The sequence below is a fragment of the Microtus ochrogaster genome, chromosome 5 (genome assembly GCF_000317375.1).
Source record: "Microtus ochrogaster isolate Prairie Vole_2 chromosome 5, MicOch1.0, whole genome shotgun sequence".
In the NCBI taxonomy this organism is placed as follows: Eukaryota; Metazoa; Chordata; class Mammalia; order Rodentia; family Cricetidae; genus Microtus; species Microtus ochrogaster.
This window is the reverse complement of record NC_022012.1, coordinates 14,544,703-14,559,664: the sequence shown is the minus strand read 5'-3', so window position 1 is coordinate 14,559,664 and position 14,962 is coordinate 14,544,703. Positions and strand designations below refer to the sequence as shown.

The window sequence follows — 14,962 nt, the reverse complement described above, 5'->3', positions numbered from 1 at the left end:
GGCACACTGTCAGTTACACACACTGATCCTGGCACACTGTTAGTTACACACACACTGGCCCCGGCACACTGTCAGTTACACACACGTACAGGCAGTGTCTTTTACTCACTCCTCCTTTCCTCTTATTTTTAATTACAGTTATTGGAGGGGTGTTGAGATCAGGGGGCGGCTTGTGAGAGTTGGTTCTCTCCTTCACCCTGTGGGCCTGTGAGGATTGACGGTGGGCACCTTTTTCTACTGATCCACCTTGCTGGCCATGCTGTGTTAGTTCTGGCGGGAATACATCCTTTCTTTTAAAATTTTATTGACAAATTGAAACTAACAGCTAATCCTGTTAGTGCCCTCGATACTTCTTCACTTAGAGGTTTTGTCAGTATTTCTCCTGCCTTGTGGATTATCTGTCCCAAATAACCTTTTGTTGCCTTACTCTTCTGATAGAAGAAGCTGCCTTTCTCAGCTTTGGGCCATACATTAAGACAACAAATGACATACCTACCAGGCTGTCTGAGAACAGGTTATCACGAATGCTGAGTCTTTGATTTCCATACCCAGCTGTCCAGGTTGTGGATATTAAGGCTCCAGCTTGTGTTGAATCAAATCTGGGCGCTCTTGTAAATTATAGCTGTGGGAACAATGGCTCCCAGTACCCAGGTGGAGGTCTCTCAGACTCCAAGGCTTTACAAGGAGCAGCTGGGGTTTGATGTGTGCATAGCAATGAGAGTTTGTGTGCTGTAAGGAGAATACTGCTGCTTTATGATGTCGTGCAGCTCAGTATGATCCTGCTGCTTAATAAGGCCAAGTGCAGGAACTAGCACCCCTGTTCAAACTGTAGAGTGCATTGCTGGCCTTCACATTAAATGCTGTGTCAACCAGCTATCCTGTTCTCACAGGTAAACTGTGGAACAATTGTTAAGCATGCTCCCCTTTGTTAACTATAATATCATACTCAGTTTTGTTTTGAGACAGAACTCGGGCTGGCCTTGAACTCCCTGTGTAGCTGAGGATGACCCTATACTCAGGGACTTTTTGTTTCTACCTCCTAAGTGCTGGAATTCCACGTCTGTATCTATACTTTACTCATATTACTACATCTTGTGAGTACATTTCCCGCTTCATAATAGCATCTTTGGTCTCAACTGGGGCCCCAGTAAGCAGCACATATATTTCTCTTTGCTCATTTTCCCATGTTTTCCATAATGAAACCAAAACCCAGTGTATATAGTAGTCTTGTGAGTTCTTTTCTCAATGGGTGCCTCCCTCCATCATCTGTGGGTTACTGAGTAAAATGAACAATATAATGGTTCCTTATCTATAGGAGAGACTTTCTTTTTTAATAAATGTGTTTTAAAATCATTTAACTATTTGTGTATTTTGTGAATATATACATGTGTATTTTTATGTGTTTAAATGCACACATGGAACTCAGAGGTCAACATTTGTGTCTTCTGCCTTCCTGAGATAGGGCTTCTCATTAAAACTGTAGCTCATCATTTCGGCTAGACTATCTGGCTAACAAGTCTCTGTCCTATACCCCCCAGCACTGGCGTTGCAGACGTGTGCCAACCTATTGGGTTTCACATGGGTGCCAGGGTTCACACTCAGTGTCCTCATGCTTACACAGCAAGTGTTTTGCTCACTGAATCTTCCCCAGGTCCCATGAGTGATACTTTCTAAGAATGTCTGTAGCGACCTCAAACTGTAAAGGGTATAGAACTCTGTGTGTATTATTTTCTGTGATTAATTTATAAATTCGGTACAATAACAGGTGAACAGAAATAACTAAGAAATTGAATAATTTCAACTATATATATATATACATATATACTATAATAAAAGTTAAGTAAATATGGTTTCTCTCAATATTGTCTCATAATCATCTTTTTCAGGCTGATTGATTGTGAATAACATACTGGCATGTAAATTTGGAAGCAATTAATATATTTAGTTCTGTGTTACAGGATGTATCATAAATAAAAGCCTCAAGTATTTACACCAATTCAACATCTCTTTTTAATATTTATTTATTTATTTATTTATTTATTTATTTATTTATTTATTTATTTATTTATTACGTATACAATATTCTCTCTGTGTGTATGCCTGCAGGCCAGAAGAGGGCACCAGATCTCATTACAGATGGTTGTGAACCACCATGTGGTTGCTGGGAATTGAACTCAGGACCTTTGGAAGAGCAGGCAATGCTCTTAACCTCTGAGCCATCTCTCCAGCCCCCAATTCAACATCTTTTGTCAAAATCAAGCCATAGATTCCAGCTAACACCTTATAATAAATAATGTTTGGGAATTCCTCAATGGCAACATGAAATCTGGCCTGTCATACGATTGCCCATGCTGCTGTTTTCATTTCTTTCCCTTTGAGAGTCTAATATGAATATGGTGTCTATTGATCTTATTCATTCCTCCACAGCTTCTCCAGGTCGGTTCCCATCTCCCTTCCCACCCAGCTTTTCTGTTTCTGCTTCTTCCTCCTCTTCATCTCTCATCTTGTCCAATTTGTGTAGCCCGAATACTCCAGCCACTGAATTGTGGACAGCCTACAAGAGGTCACACTTTTATACTCACAGCTGATTCCTCCTGTAAGCTGCCATTCATCCTCTGCTGGGTGTTAGACGTCACGCCACCTTTCCGCTCTGTGCTGGGATTTTGTCTGGCTTGAGCTTGCAGAGGTCTTGCTCATGTTACACAACCACTGTGAGTTCATTTGTGCAAGTGCCCTGGTGTGTCTGGAAAACACTTTCATTATAGTCATTGTGGCCTCTGGTCCTTTCTACTCTCTCTCGATTCCTGAACCTTGAGGGGAAGGGTGTCATATAGATGTCTCACCAAGGGCTAAGCACTCCACAGCTTCTTATTCTCTGCAACATGACCAGTTGAAGATCTCTGTGTTGATTGCATCTACTGCAAGAAGCGTCTCTGATGAAAATTCAGAGATGCACTAACTGTGGGTATGGTGATAAGTCATGGGTTTATTCATTTATGTCTATTTAGTACAGTGATAGTGGTAGGTTTCCTCCTAGGGTCTGTGGCCTATTAACCACAGGTTCTTTTTTTTTTTTTTTTTTTGGTTTTTCGAGACAGGGTTTCTCTGTGGTTTTGGAGCGTGTCCTGGAACTAGCTTTTGTAGACCAGGCTGGTCTCGAACTCACAGAGATCCGCCTGCCTCTGCCTCCCGAGTGCTGGGATTAAAGGAGTGCGCCACCACCGCCCAGCATAACCACAGGTTCTTGACTCTGATAATGGGTATGGGTTCCATCTTGTGCAGATGGCCTTAAATCCAACCAGAAAGTGTTTGGTTACTCCCATACATTTGTGCCACTAGTGGCTGCATCAGTGGGTGTATCGTGCCAGGGTGGTCATTATTGTAGCTTTGCAGATTTCACAGCTGGATAAGATTGGTCATTCCAGGACTGGAGAGATGACTCAGAGGTTAAAAGCACTAGCTCTTCTTTCAGATCACCCGGGTTCAATTCCCAGCACCCACATGGCAGATGACACCTATCTGTAATTCCAGATCCAGGGCTTTTGACATGATACCCTCACACAGACATAATACAGGCAAAACACTAATGAACATAATATAAAAATAAATTACATATTTAAAAAAAATTGGCTATTCCCCCTTTTCCCCAGTAGCAAACCTAGCTCTCAGAAGTATAAGAACTAGTCAGTAGGGATGAAGTTTCCAGGTTAAGAGAAGTTTACTTTCTTCATGTTCTGTGACTCAAGTATGTGGTGTCTTCAGCAATAGGGTCTTATTCTCAAGTTCTGAAGGGTAACCAAGAGCAATGGCAATAGTCTGTAATGTTTGGAGGTCTGTGCAGCACCACCCGAAGAGGTAATCCATTCTTGGCACTGAGTTTTTTGTTAGACTGTGGTATATCCAGTAGGGACATTGTTGCCTGGTTACAGGGTAATTCTATTTAAACTCTTTATGTAAGTATATATGTTAGGAAGGTAGGCATCTATATAATGCTTTTTAAAAGACTTTTAATGTCTTTCTCCATACTCCCTCTTCTACTCTGCCATCCCATCCCTACCTCATTTAACCTTTGTGATGTGCCAGTTAACTTTTAATTGTAAACTTGTCCACCTGGAATCACTTGGAAAGAGCGTCTGTGTAAATCAGATTGGTGTAGGGGCATTGTCTTGATTGTTAATTCCTATAGGGAGTTCCAGCCCTTTGAGGGTGCTACCAGTCCCTAGTTTGGAGCTCTGAACTGTACAAGACAGAAGAGCAAGCAAGCAAGGATTCATTTGTTTCTCTGCTCTTGATCGTCAGTGTGAAGTGAATAGCTGCTTGAATTCATGCCTAGATTCTCCCTTGGTGACAGACTATAGTCTCTAATTGTAAGCCAGATAAACCCATCATCCTGAACATTGCTTTTGGTAAGGTTGTTTAGTTCAGGGCCTGTGGGTGGCTCAGTGCACAAAAGCACTTGTCATCCAAGACTTGGAACCTGAATTTGATCCCTGGAACCCACAGTAGTGGAGGAGAGAACCAGCTGCTGGAAGTTGTCCTCTGACCCCATGTGCGTGCCTATACATGCACACACAATAGTAAATATTTAAAAGTCTCTAGTGCTTATTGAATGATTATTCATAGATGGAATTTTTGATGGCCACAGTGGAAGGAGAGAGAGCGTGCCATTCCAGCTGCATCCTGCCATCTGCATGTTTCTTATTGGGCACAAACAAGGATGCTCCAAAATTATGTTTTAGTAGCTAATGTATCCAACACTTAATCTTGACCAAATCACCACAGGTATATAATTCTACCAGTACAGAAACTGAGAAGAGGGTTCAAGACCATCCTGGGCTGTCAATATTGAGAACATGTTGGACTTAGATGGAGGTGCCTGGTTTGTTTCTTTGGATGTTGATGGCGAAACGGAGTGTCTGGTTATGGACTGGGTTCCAAACCTTGTCATATGTCTAATGGTACTTTTTCTAGTTATGTGGAATTTGTTTTGCCTTTTTTTTTGTTGTTGTTGTTCGTTTTTCAAGGTTGGCTTTAATCTTACTGTATAGCCAGGAATGACCTTGAACCAGGCCTCTTGCCACCCCCCTCAAATAGTAGGAATCTAGATGTACTTTGTCATACATGGCTCTCCAGTTAGATTTATAAACCTGTGGGAGCTAAATTAGTCGGTTCTGCTTATCTTTTATATCTGCATAACCCAGGCGATGAGTGTTGGCTTCCCAGTTGCTGCTTAAAGTACCGAGCTGTGGTGCTGGAATGATGACTTTGCAGTACTTGCTGTTCTCCCAGAGGATCCACGTCAGGTGTCAGTAACTCTTTTTTTTAAAGATTTATTTATTATGTATACAGTGTTCTGTCTTTCCTGCAGGTCAGAAGAGGGCACAAAATCTCATTACAGATGGTTGTGAGCCACCACCATGTGGTTGCTGGGAATTGAACTCAGGACCTTTGGAAGAGCAGTCAGTGCTCTTAACCACTGAGCCATCTCTCCAACCCAACCATCAGTAATTCTAGTTTCAAGATACACCTTTTTGGCCTCCACAGGCACTTGGACACATGTGGTGTGTTTGCTATTTTGTGCACATGTGTGATGGTGCGTGAGCACATACACACATGCTCATACACACACACCACAACAAATTGAGTTACCAGGAATAAAGGTGCATCTATAATCCTGGCACTTGGGATGATCAAAAAAAGACCAGTGAGGTGGCTCAATGGTAAAGGTGCTTGGTGCCAAACCTGACCTCCTGAGCTCAATCCTTGGGACCCACATGGTGGAAGGAGAGAACCAACTCCCCAAAACTGTTCTCTGATCTCTACATGGGTGCCATGGACCCCATACGTACACATACAAACAGTAGTAGTAATAACTTTAAAAAGGTAGTGAGATGGCTCAGTGGGTAAAACTTATGGGTAAAAATTGCTGTGTGAACTTGATCTAAATTTAATCCCTCGAACCCACAGTTGGAAGAGAACCAGCTTCCCAAATTTGTTTGCTTACCTTCTGTATACCATGGCACATGTACCTGCACACAGGCATGTGTGCGTGAGAGTGTACACACACACAATAGTAATAATGTAATATATAAAGGACCATTGAGATGGCTCAGCAACTGAAGGTGCCTGCTCCCAAGTCTCGACAGGCCGAGTTCAATCTCTGGAGCTCAGAGTGAGAGAGCCTGTTTCTGAATGTTGCCCTCTACCTCCACATGTTCAGTCATAACCAATCGCCACAACACACAATAATAAATAATACTATTATTGCACTCTTAGACCAAAAACCACTAACAGTTCATGTTGTGGGGGTGCTAGAGAGATGGCTCAGCAGTTAAGAGCACTTACTGCTCTTGCAGAGGACCACTGTTTGGTTCCCAGCACCCATGTTGTGGTTTGTAACCATCTGTAACTCCAGTTCAAGGGGAATCCAATACTTGGATTTTTCTAACTTGGGTACCAGCCATACACATAGTGCACATACATACATGCAAACAACCCTCAAAATACATTTGGGAAAACAAAACTTATTAAAAAAGAATTCATAGCTAGGTGGTGGCGCACGCCTTTAATCCCAGCACTCAGGAGCAGAGGCAGGCGATCTCTGAATTCGAGGCCAGCCTGGTCTACAGAGCAAGTTCTAGGACAACCAGGACTGCACAGAGAAACCCTGTCTTGAAGAACCAAAAAAAAAAAAAACAGCAAAGCAAAACTCACATTGGACACTGGTGTGTGCAGCAGCCAAGTCAAGCTGTGCTGTGGTTGAGTGCACAAACAAGGTATCGTTCTCACCCTCCCATTCTTAATATATGTCCTGGAAACTTAAATTTATATTGTGTTATGAAAATCATTTAATTAAATCTAGTTAGTACTTAGTTGTACAATTTCAGAAGGATCTCTAATTGCCCTGGTGGGAATAAAGGTATTCTAAAGAGAAACTGGTGACTACCCCCTTTTTTTAAAAATAGACTTTCAAAAGCATATACTCACTTCAGTTGGTATTTCTGAAAGATTTTTATGTTGGGAGAAGGAACAGGCTAGGAGCCAGTGTGGGTGGATAGGGTGGGGCCAGGGAGAGGGTTGTATCCTGGAAAGAGGTCAGATCATATTGCAGCAGGGATGGGAGCCTGAGCTATCGTGATGAGGGGAACTGCACACTTAGCAGAACTGCTTGGCTGTGCATGTCTCTTGCCCTCGATTTAAATCTGAAGTTCATGTTAGGATCTTAGACATAGGCTTGGAGGTACAAAACACTGGAGCTTTTTGTTTTGCTGATGGTACAGTCACCTTTTTGGTATATATAAAAATTGTTTTGGAGACAGGGTCTCTAACCACTGTGTAGCTCAGGCTGGCATGGAACTTATTATGCAGACCAGCCTGGCCTGTAACTCACACAGCTCTACCTGCCTCTGCCTCTGCCTCATGAGTACTGAAGTTATGATTTTTTTATCTTTATTTTATGTGCATTGGTGTGAAGGTGTCAGATCACCTGGAACTGGATTTTTAGACAGTTGTGAGCTGCCATGTGGGTGCTGGGAATTGAACCTGGGTCCTCTGGAAGAGCAGTCAGTGCTCTTAACCATTGAGCCATCCTCCAGCCGCCATGAGTACTGAAATTAAAGGTGTACACAACCATCCCCAGCTTATAAGCATTTTTAGAGGTGCTATGAGGTTTTGCTTTTCATGAAATACTAAGGTTTAAAATGTATACCTAGCCCATAATCATACAAAATGTACATAGCACATTTTTCAAGGCAAGTTCTTAATTCCAGAAGATAATATTAATGTATTTTCCCAGGTGTTTTTTTTTAAAGATTCATTCATTTTTATGTGCATTGGTGTTTTGCTGCTTGTATGTCTACATGAGGGTACCAGATCCCCTGGAACTGGAGTTACAGACAGTGTGTCCTCTATGAGAACCATCTCTCCAGCCCCCGGGTGTTTTCTTAAATAGAAGATAGTTCAAATATGATGAGAGCAGGGAGCTCTAGGCATGGGAGTAGAAGTATTTACCAGGTGAAAATTGACACAAAGTTTTAATGAAGAGTGTATGTTCTGGGGCCAGAGAGATGACTCCGTGGGGTGATAACCTGAATGTGGTCCTATGACATGATGGTGGAAGGTGAGAACAACCCCAGAAAGTTGGCCTCTGACCTATACATACATACACACACATGCACATGCACACACAAACACACACTACTACTATGCATTGTTGACAAACACGGCATAGAAATTCTCAGGCACTTGCTGCCTCAGAGAGAATGGGTACCTTCTGTAGAAGCTAAGAGACATTAACCTAACTTATATCCTGGGCCATTTGTTTGGGGGTCATTGAGATAAAAGGTGACACTTCAGCATCCTGCTAGATAGTAAGCTTTATAAACACCATTTGTCCATTCTAAGATTGGTGCAAGAAAACCCATTTTTAATAAAAAGGGAAGAAAACATTGGCCATTTGGGGTGAGATGCCACGGTTAAGCTAAGAGTTACGCTTTTGTTAGATAACAGGGCATCACAGGGCACTGGAGCAAGAGAAAGGAATTTCTGGCTTTTTTGCCTCCACAGTCAACATTTGGAAAAGATGAACAGCTTGTCCCATTTTCACTACGTATTATTATATCTGGTAGACAAAAGAAAACAAATGCTTGATTGGGAGCCAGGCATTGTGGTACAGACCTGTAACCCAAGTACTTGGCAGACTGAAGCCAGAAATCACACATTCAAGAAGGAACTGGAAAGGGAGGACTGTGGTCTTTCTGTGGAGATGCTTTTATCTTGTTTAGGAATGTGTTAGGACATAAGCCTTTATTAAAACCCCAGTGCATATTTAAGATGTGTACACTTGAACTGAAGAGTTGGCTCAGTGAGTGAGAACACCGTGTACAGCGTGAGAAACAGTTCAACTCCCAATATCCATGGCATAGTCATCTGGGTACCTGTAGGCCCAGTGGTGTGACAGGCAAAGGATTGCCGGGGCTCACTGGCTACCGGTCATCTGGGGGTCCAGTGAGAGATGCTGTCTCGGTGGAATGTGGTGGAAAGAGGTAGAACTGGACGTCCCATGTCCCCTAGGCTTTGTGCACACGATATATGCTTCCCTTCTTCCCACAAAGATGTGTTTGACTTTTAATTATATCTTAGAGTCAATATTTTAGTCTGATCTATGGATAGGGCCTGTGTAAGGTTTCTGTGAGTGTATAATTTGATTTATTGATAATGAACTGTGTAACTATATAATTTGGACTGCTCTTCAGGGTTTGATTCATTCATGATTGCCATTAAATTTTAACAAAAATGCTTTTTATATTTTTGGTTGCGAACCTAGGATTTAACAGCTGAGCCATCTCTCCAGTCCACAGAATTATTTTTAAGATACATAATGCTTAATGATGAACTAAAAGGAGGGCTGGGGATATAAATCATTTGGTATAGTGCTTGCCTAGCATGCACAAAACTCTGGGTTTGATCAGCATTGCCACATCCACTGGGCATGGTGGCACACATCTGTGCTAATTCTAGCACTTGAGAAATGGCGGCAAGGGGATTAGAAGTGCAAGACCAACCTTGGCTACATTGTGAGTTTGAGGTCAGCCTAGGACATGAGACCTTGTTTTATTTTTTGCTTTTTTTTTGTTATGTTTTATTTTTTAAAAACAACTTGGGAGGCAGAGACAGGTGATCCCTGAGTTCAAGGCCAGCCTGGTCCATAGAACAAGTTCCAAGTTACCCAGGGCTATACAGAAAACTGTCTCAGGGGGGAAAAAAAAGGAGGAAAAGGAGGAAGAGGAAGAAAAAGGAAGAAAAGTGTGAGAATGAAATTAAAGCAAACTGGTGAAAAAATTAAACACGATGAAACACTATTTCTACATTATTATTATTATTACTATTATTATTATTATTATTAATTTTGTTTCAGACAGGCAAACAGGAACCCTTAAACAAAAACTGAAAAGATGGTTCTTTGAAAAGACCCGTAAAAAAAGGTGTTGAATAGATCTAATTTTGCTCTAGCCATCCCTGTGCTAGGAGGAGAAGGCTTGAGTTTCCTACCAAGACCTTGCTGAGGTTGCTTACTGCTTAAATTATGATTTGAGATTCCCCTTGCCCAAATACCTTTACATTTAAGATTGAGATATAGCTCAGTTGTAGAACTCTTGTCTATCCTGTATGAATCTTGAGTTCCATCCTCCACACCTGTCAAACAGGATCAAAGACCACCACCAAAAAAAATCTACCTGAAAACAAAAGGATTATTTTGGGACCATAAAGATGGCTCAATTTTCAAGTACATTTGCTGTAGATCTGAGCACTCGTATATAAAACTATGTGTCCAATTAACATCTGTAACTCCAGTCCTAAGGAGGATGGAGACAGGACCACTGGAGCTTTCTGGCTTTCAGCACAGCTGAGAAAACGTGAGCCCCTGGCTCAGGGAAACATCCACCTTAAATGAATGGGTGGAGAAAGATGGGGTGAGGCATAGAAACCTCTGGCCTCTGCGTGTGCACATTTACAGAAGGTGTACACACAGATAAGAAAATAACCATCTGCTTGTTGTACATATAGTTTTCCCACTTGTTGAAGATGAGGGCAAGTTTGCATAGTAATGAAAGAAACCTTTACCTGCCTTTAAGTCCTGCATCATCGTTTCTGAACCAGATGATAAATGAGCAATTGCTAATGCTCTCTGAATATAGATCCTTTCCTGTTTTGTTCTGTTTTAAATTTTCTAATTATTTTCTTTGTGTGTATAGTGTGTGATGTAGGGAGAAGGGTGCCTTCCACCTTTACATGGGTCGTGGAGATAAAACTCAAGCTGTGAAGCTCATTGTCTGGACACAAGTGCCTTACTGGCTTAGCCGATTTGCCAACTCCCTGTTTTGTTTTGGGTTTTTTTTTTTTGTTGTTTTTTTTTTGAGGCAAAGTTTATATCCCTGCTAGCTTTGAACTCACAGCCATTTCCCTGGTGCAGCCTCTCAAGGGCTGGCATGTTTGCAGGGCTTTCTGTTCCACCAGCCAGCTCTCAACCACACAGAGACTTGTTATTAATTGTAAATGCTCAGCTGATAGCTTAGCCTTGTTACTAACTAGCTTTATCTACGCTCTATCACGTGGTAGTACCTTTATTTTTAGCAGAGCATGTTCATCTCCTGCTTCCTCTGCATCTCGCTGGTGACTCTGCCCTTCTTCATCCCCCTTCTCTCTCTTTGTCCACAAGTCCTGCTAACCTATGCCTGACTAGCGATTGGCCATTTAGTCCTTTGTTAAATCAGTGAGAGTCCTTTATCAAACCAATGAGAGCAACAAATATCCAGTGTACAGCACTGGCATTACAGGCTTTGAATATAGATCTTTTAAGGGCAGTTGTATTTACTGTGAAGGGTGATTATAATGATTAATTGAACACATGGACACACACACTCCTTGCACAGTTGCTACATAGCATTCCTCAGTAAATTGCAGCTAGTATCACTAGAATTCATGTTTCAGAGAGCACTGTGTGTAATGATCTTCCTGTGTACTTCCTGCATATAGTTAATGTATAATTGATAGGTATTGTCTAAGTAACTGATGTTAATTAGTGATTGATACTGCAGAAACACTGATAGTTGTGTACAACAGGCAATGGAGAGTGCCACTGTCCTCTGAAACTCACCAGCTGCACTACAGTGACGGCAGCTCCAGTGAAAGGAATATCCAGACCCACTTCTGCGTTACAGGATGGCAGCCACTGACTTTTCCCACGGTAAGGCCTTAGGAATTGAAAACAGGTTGAAACCCACTTGCTGGCCCACAGGAATATTTGTAGCACCTCTGGGGTAAAGGTGCAGTCTTCATTATATGTTTTATAGTAATGATAAAGTACATTTTTGTTTTAGATTTTGTTTATTTTTTTTTTTTTTTTGATTTTTCGAGACAGGGTTTCTCCGTAGTTTTTGGTTCCTGTCCTGGCACTAGCTCTTGTAGACCAGGCTGGCCTCGAACTCACAGAGATCAGCCTGCCTCTGCCTCCCGAGTGCTGGGGTTAAAGGCGTGTGCCACCACCGCCTGGCTTAGATTTTGTTTATTTTTATATGTATGAGTGTTTGTTTATGCATTGTGTGTGTGTGTGTGTGTGTGTGTGTGTGTGTGTGTGGTGCCTATTGAGGCCAGAAGAGGGTGTCAGATCTCCTGGGACTGGACAGTTGTGAGCTGCCATGTGGGTGCTGGGAATTGAACCTGAGTCCTTAGCCACTGAACCATCTCCCTATCCCCCAACATTTTTCTTTTTTTGAGATGGAGCCCCATGTAGCCCATGGTGGCCTTGAATTTGCTAGGTAACTGATGATGAATTCTTGATCCTTTTGCTTCCACCTCTTGAGCTGGGATGACAGGTGTGCACCATTTATACCCATTTATTCTAAGATGGAGCCTGGGGCTTCATGCTCTCCAGGCGAGTACTGCACTGACTGAGCTACAGCTCCAACCCTGATAAAGTGGCGTCTTCAGGGCATAAAGCTTCCTTCCTTATGAGATGAAGATGCTATTAATAGAGTTGCCCTAGTAAGAAGCATTCCTTGCATCCTTCTTTCAGGTTGTAGATGACACAGGACTGCGCTAGCATTCTTTAGCATGTAGGGATGGGAACGGGCTCTCAAATGTGTGTGTGTGAGAGGTGGGGAACAAATGAGGGAGAGAGGAAGGAGAGAGAGAACAATATTGAGAAGCACAGAACAAGAAAGATAGAGACCAGGAGAGAGGGAGGAGACGTCAGTCTATAGTTATATTGATGATGTGAGGCTTTTGTACTAGGGTGGAATGACTCCTGTGCCTTTGGATAAGACTCTGCACCACTCAGTATTCATACCTGCTTCCTTTTCCATGAGATCTTTCAGGGGACTCAGTCTGCCTTCAAGAAGAGAAGGTATCAGCACAAAGGATGTTGATTGACTGCCTGACGAATTATCAGGTAAAAAGATACACACATGCACACACATTCAAAACATTCCACCTACAGACAATTTCCTCTGAACAAACTTGTCTCTAGAGCTGTTTACAGCAAATAGAGCTTCACTCACCTAAGGCTCTGGCTTCCCGGGGTAGAGACCCTGTCATAGTTTGCTTTCTATTGCCATGATAAAAACCATCAGTTTACAATTCTCAGATCATAATCCAGCCCTGAGAGATGTCAGTGCCGGAACTTGAGGCAGGAACTGAAGCAGAGACCAGTGATGGAATCTGTTTACTGTCTCATGATCCTGACTTGCTCAGCTGCCTTTCTTAAACACCCCACACTCACCTGTGGACAGGGCCTTTCTTCATCAATCAGAAATCAAGAAAATGCCCACAGGCCAATCTGATGAAGGCAGTTCCTCAGTTAACACTCCCTGTTCTCGGATGTGTCTAGTTTGTGTCAAGTTGCCAGTGATTATGACAAAACCTTTCCTATTAAGTGAGTTGGAAATTTACAGTTAATCTTGATCTTAGCTTTACCTTCATGGTGTCAGATCATTTTTCTTTTATTATTACATTTGTGTGTGTGTGTGTGTGTGTGTGTGTGTGTAGAGCACATGCCACAGTGTGTGTGTGATTCAGAGGACAACTGCAAAAGTCAGTGCTCTACTTGCATCATGTGTGTCTGAGGTCCACACTTGGTCATCAGTCTTGGCAGCAAGTAACGTTACCCACTGAGCTGTCTTGCTGGCCCCTGACCAACTGAATGTTTCTTCCTTTTTTGAGTTCCCTGGCAGATGATAAGATAGGTGAGATAGCCTCCTTTTCTAAGACATTTACTCATGTGTACACACTCATCACATCTTTAGGAGGTGCTGGCTACTGTGTCTAATACAGAGAAATACCATGATGTTCTTGTGTACTTTTGGTACCAGTTCCTAGTCAGCAGTGACATTTAACTTGAGGAAATAAGAGAGCAAGAATAAGGCAGAAGATGGAGCTCAGCGGTAGAGTTCTTGCTTAGCATGCTCAGTCAGGGTTCTGGGTTCTGTCTCCAGCAATGTAAAAAGGTGGCTGGGGTCCTTGATACCTCAGTGGGTAAAGGGCTTCGTACAAATAGAGGGACCTGAGTTTTGAGACCCAGTACCCATGTAAAACTTGGCGTGGCTGCTTATGTCTGTAATTTCAGGGTTGGGGTGGGGATGAGTAGATTGCAGGACTCACTGATCAGCCAGTCTAGCCGAAACAGCAGTTCCCAGGTTCAATTAAAAGGCCTGTCTCAGAAAATAAGGTGAAGAATTAACTGAGGAAGCCATCCCACATGAACTTGCACAGGCAAGTGTTCCTATCAGTTTACATGTGTACACACCATGCACACACACACGTGAGTTTAAAGAGGAGTTTGTAAAGCCACTGGACCTTGGTGTTAGAGACCAGAGAATTTTCTTAGATGTTGGGTTCCACTTCCTCATCCTCCCATGTTCATTAACAAAGATCTTAATTGGCTAAGACCAGCATGGCATGTGTTCAATATTTCAGGAGTTGGTGAACTTTGAGGATGTGGCTGTGGACTTTACCCAGGAAGAGTGGACCTCACTGAACTCATCCCAGAGAAGCCTCTACAGAGACGTGATGCTGGAGAACTACCGGAACCTGGCCACAGTAGGTGAGACTGCTGTTGCTCCCTGCAGCCTCCCATGGACTGACTGTGTTTTAGGAATGGTGATGGTAGCTCTGAATAAGACACAGCCTCATCCCTAAATGCATATTTTGTTTTTTGGTTTTGTTTTGTTGTATTTTGAGACAGAGGTTCTCAGTGTAGCCCTTGCTGGCCTGGAATTGAGATGTAAAACAGGATCACTTCAAATTCACAAATATTAGCCTTGCCTCTGTCTTTTGAATGCTAGAATTAAAGGTGTATACCACCTTAAATATGTTTTAATGTACTGGGGTGGTTCTCAAAAAGTTTAATATATATTTAATATATATTTTTTCTGGTTGGTGGTGGTTCATGTCTTTAGTCCTAGCA

General features: G+C 42.4%; 1 protein-coding gene across 5 annotated transcripts in view; it reads left to right on the top strand.

Annotated features, from left to right (window-relative positions):
- Nucleotides 1–14,962, top strand: part of LOC101989151 (zinc finger protein 26) — a 76,553-nt gene that overhangs the window by 5,461 nt on the left and 56,130 nt on the right. For 4 of the 5 annotated variants that reach the window (XR_003376951.1, XM_026779323.1, XM_026779325.1 and 1 more), the window contains exon 2: nucleotides 14,473–14,599. Coding sequence is in view for 4 of the 5 variants with exons in the window: in XM_026779323.1 (XP_026635124.1) it covers nucleotides 14,473–14,599 (127 nt within the window). In the remaining variant the exon portion in view is untranslated. Of the gene's footprint in view, nucleotides 1–11,622; nucleotides 11,747–12,866; nucleotides 12,950–14,472; nucleotides 14,600–14,962 lie in introns of all 5 variants that reach the window. The other variant, XM_026779326.1, reaches the window with a different exon arrangement.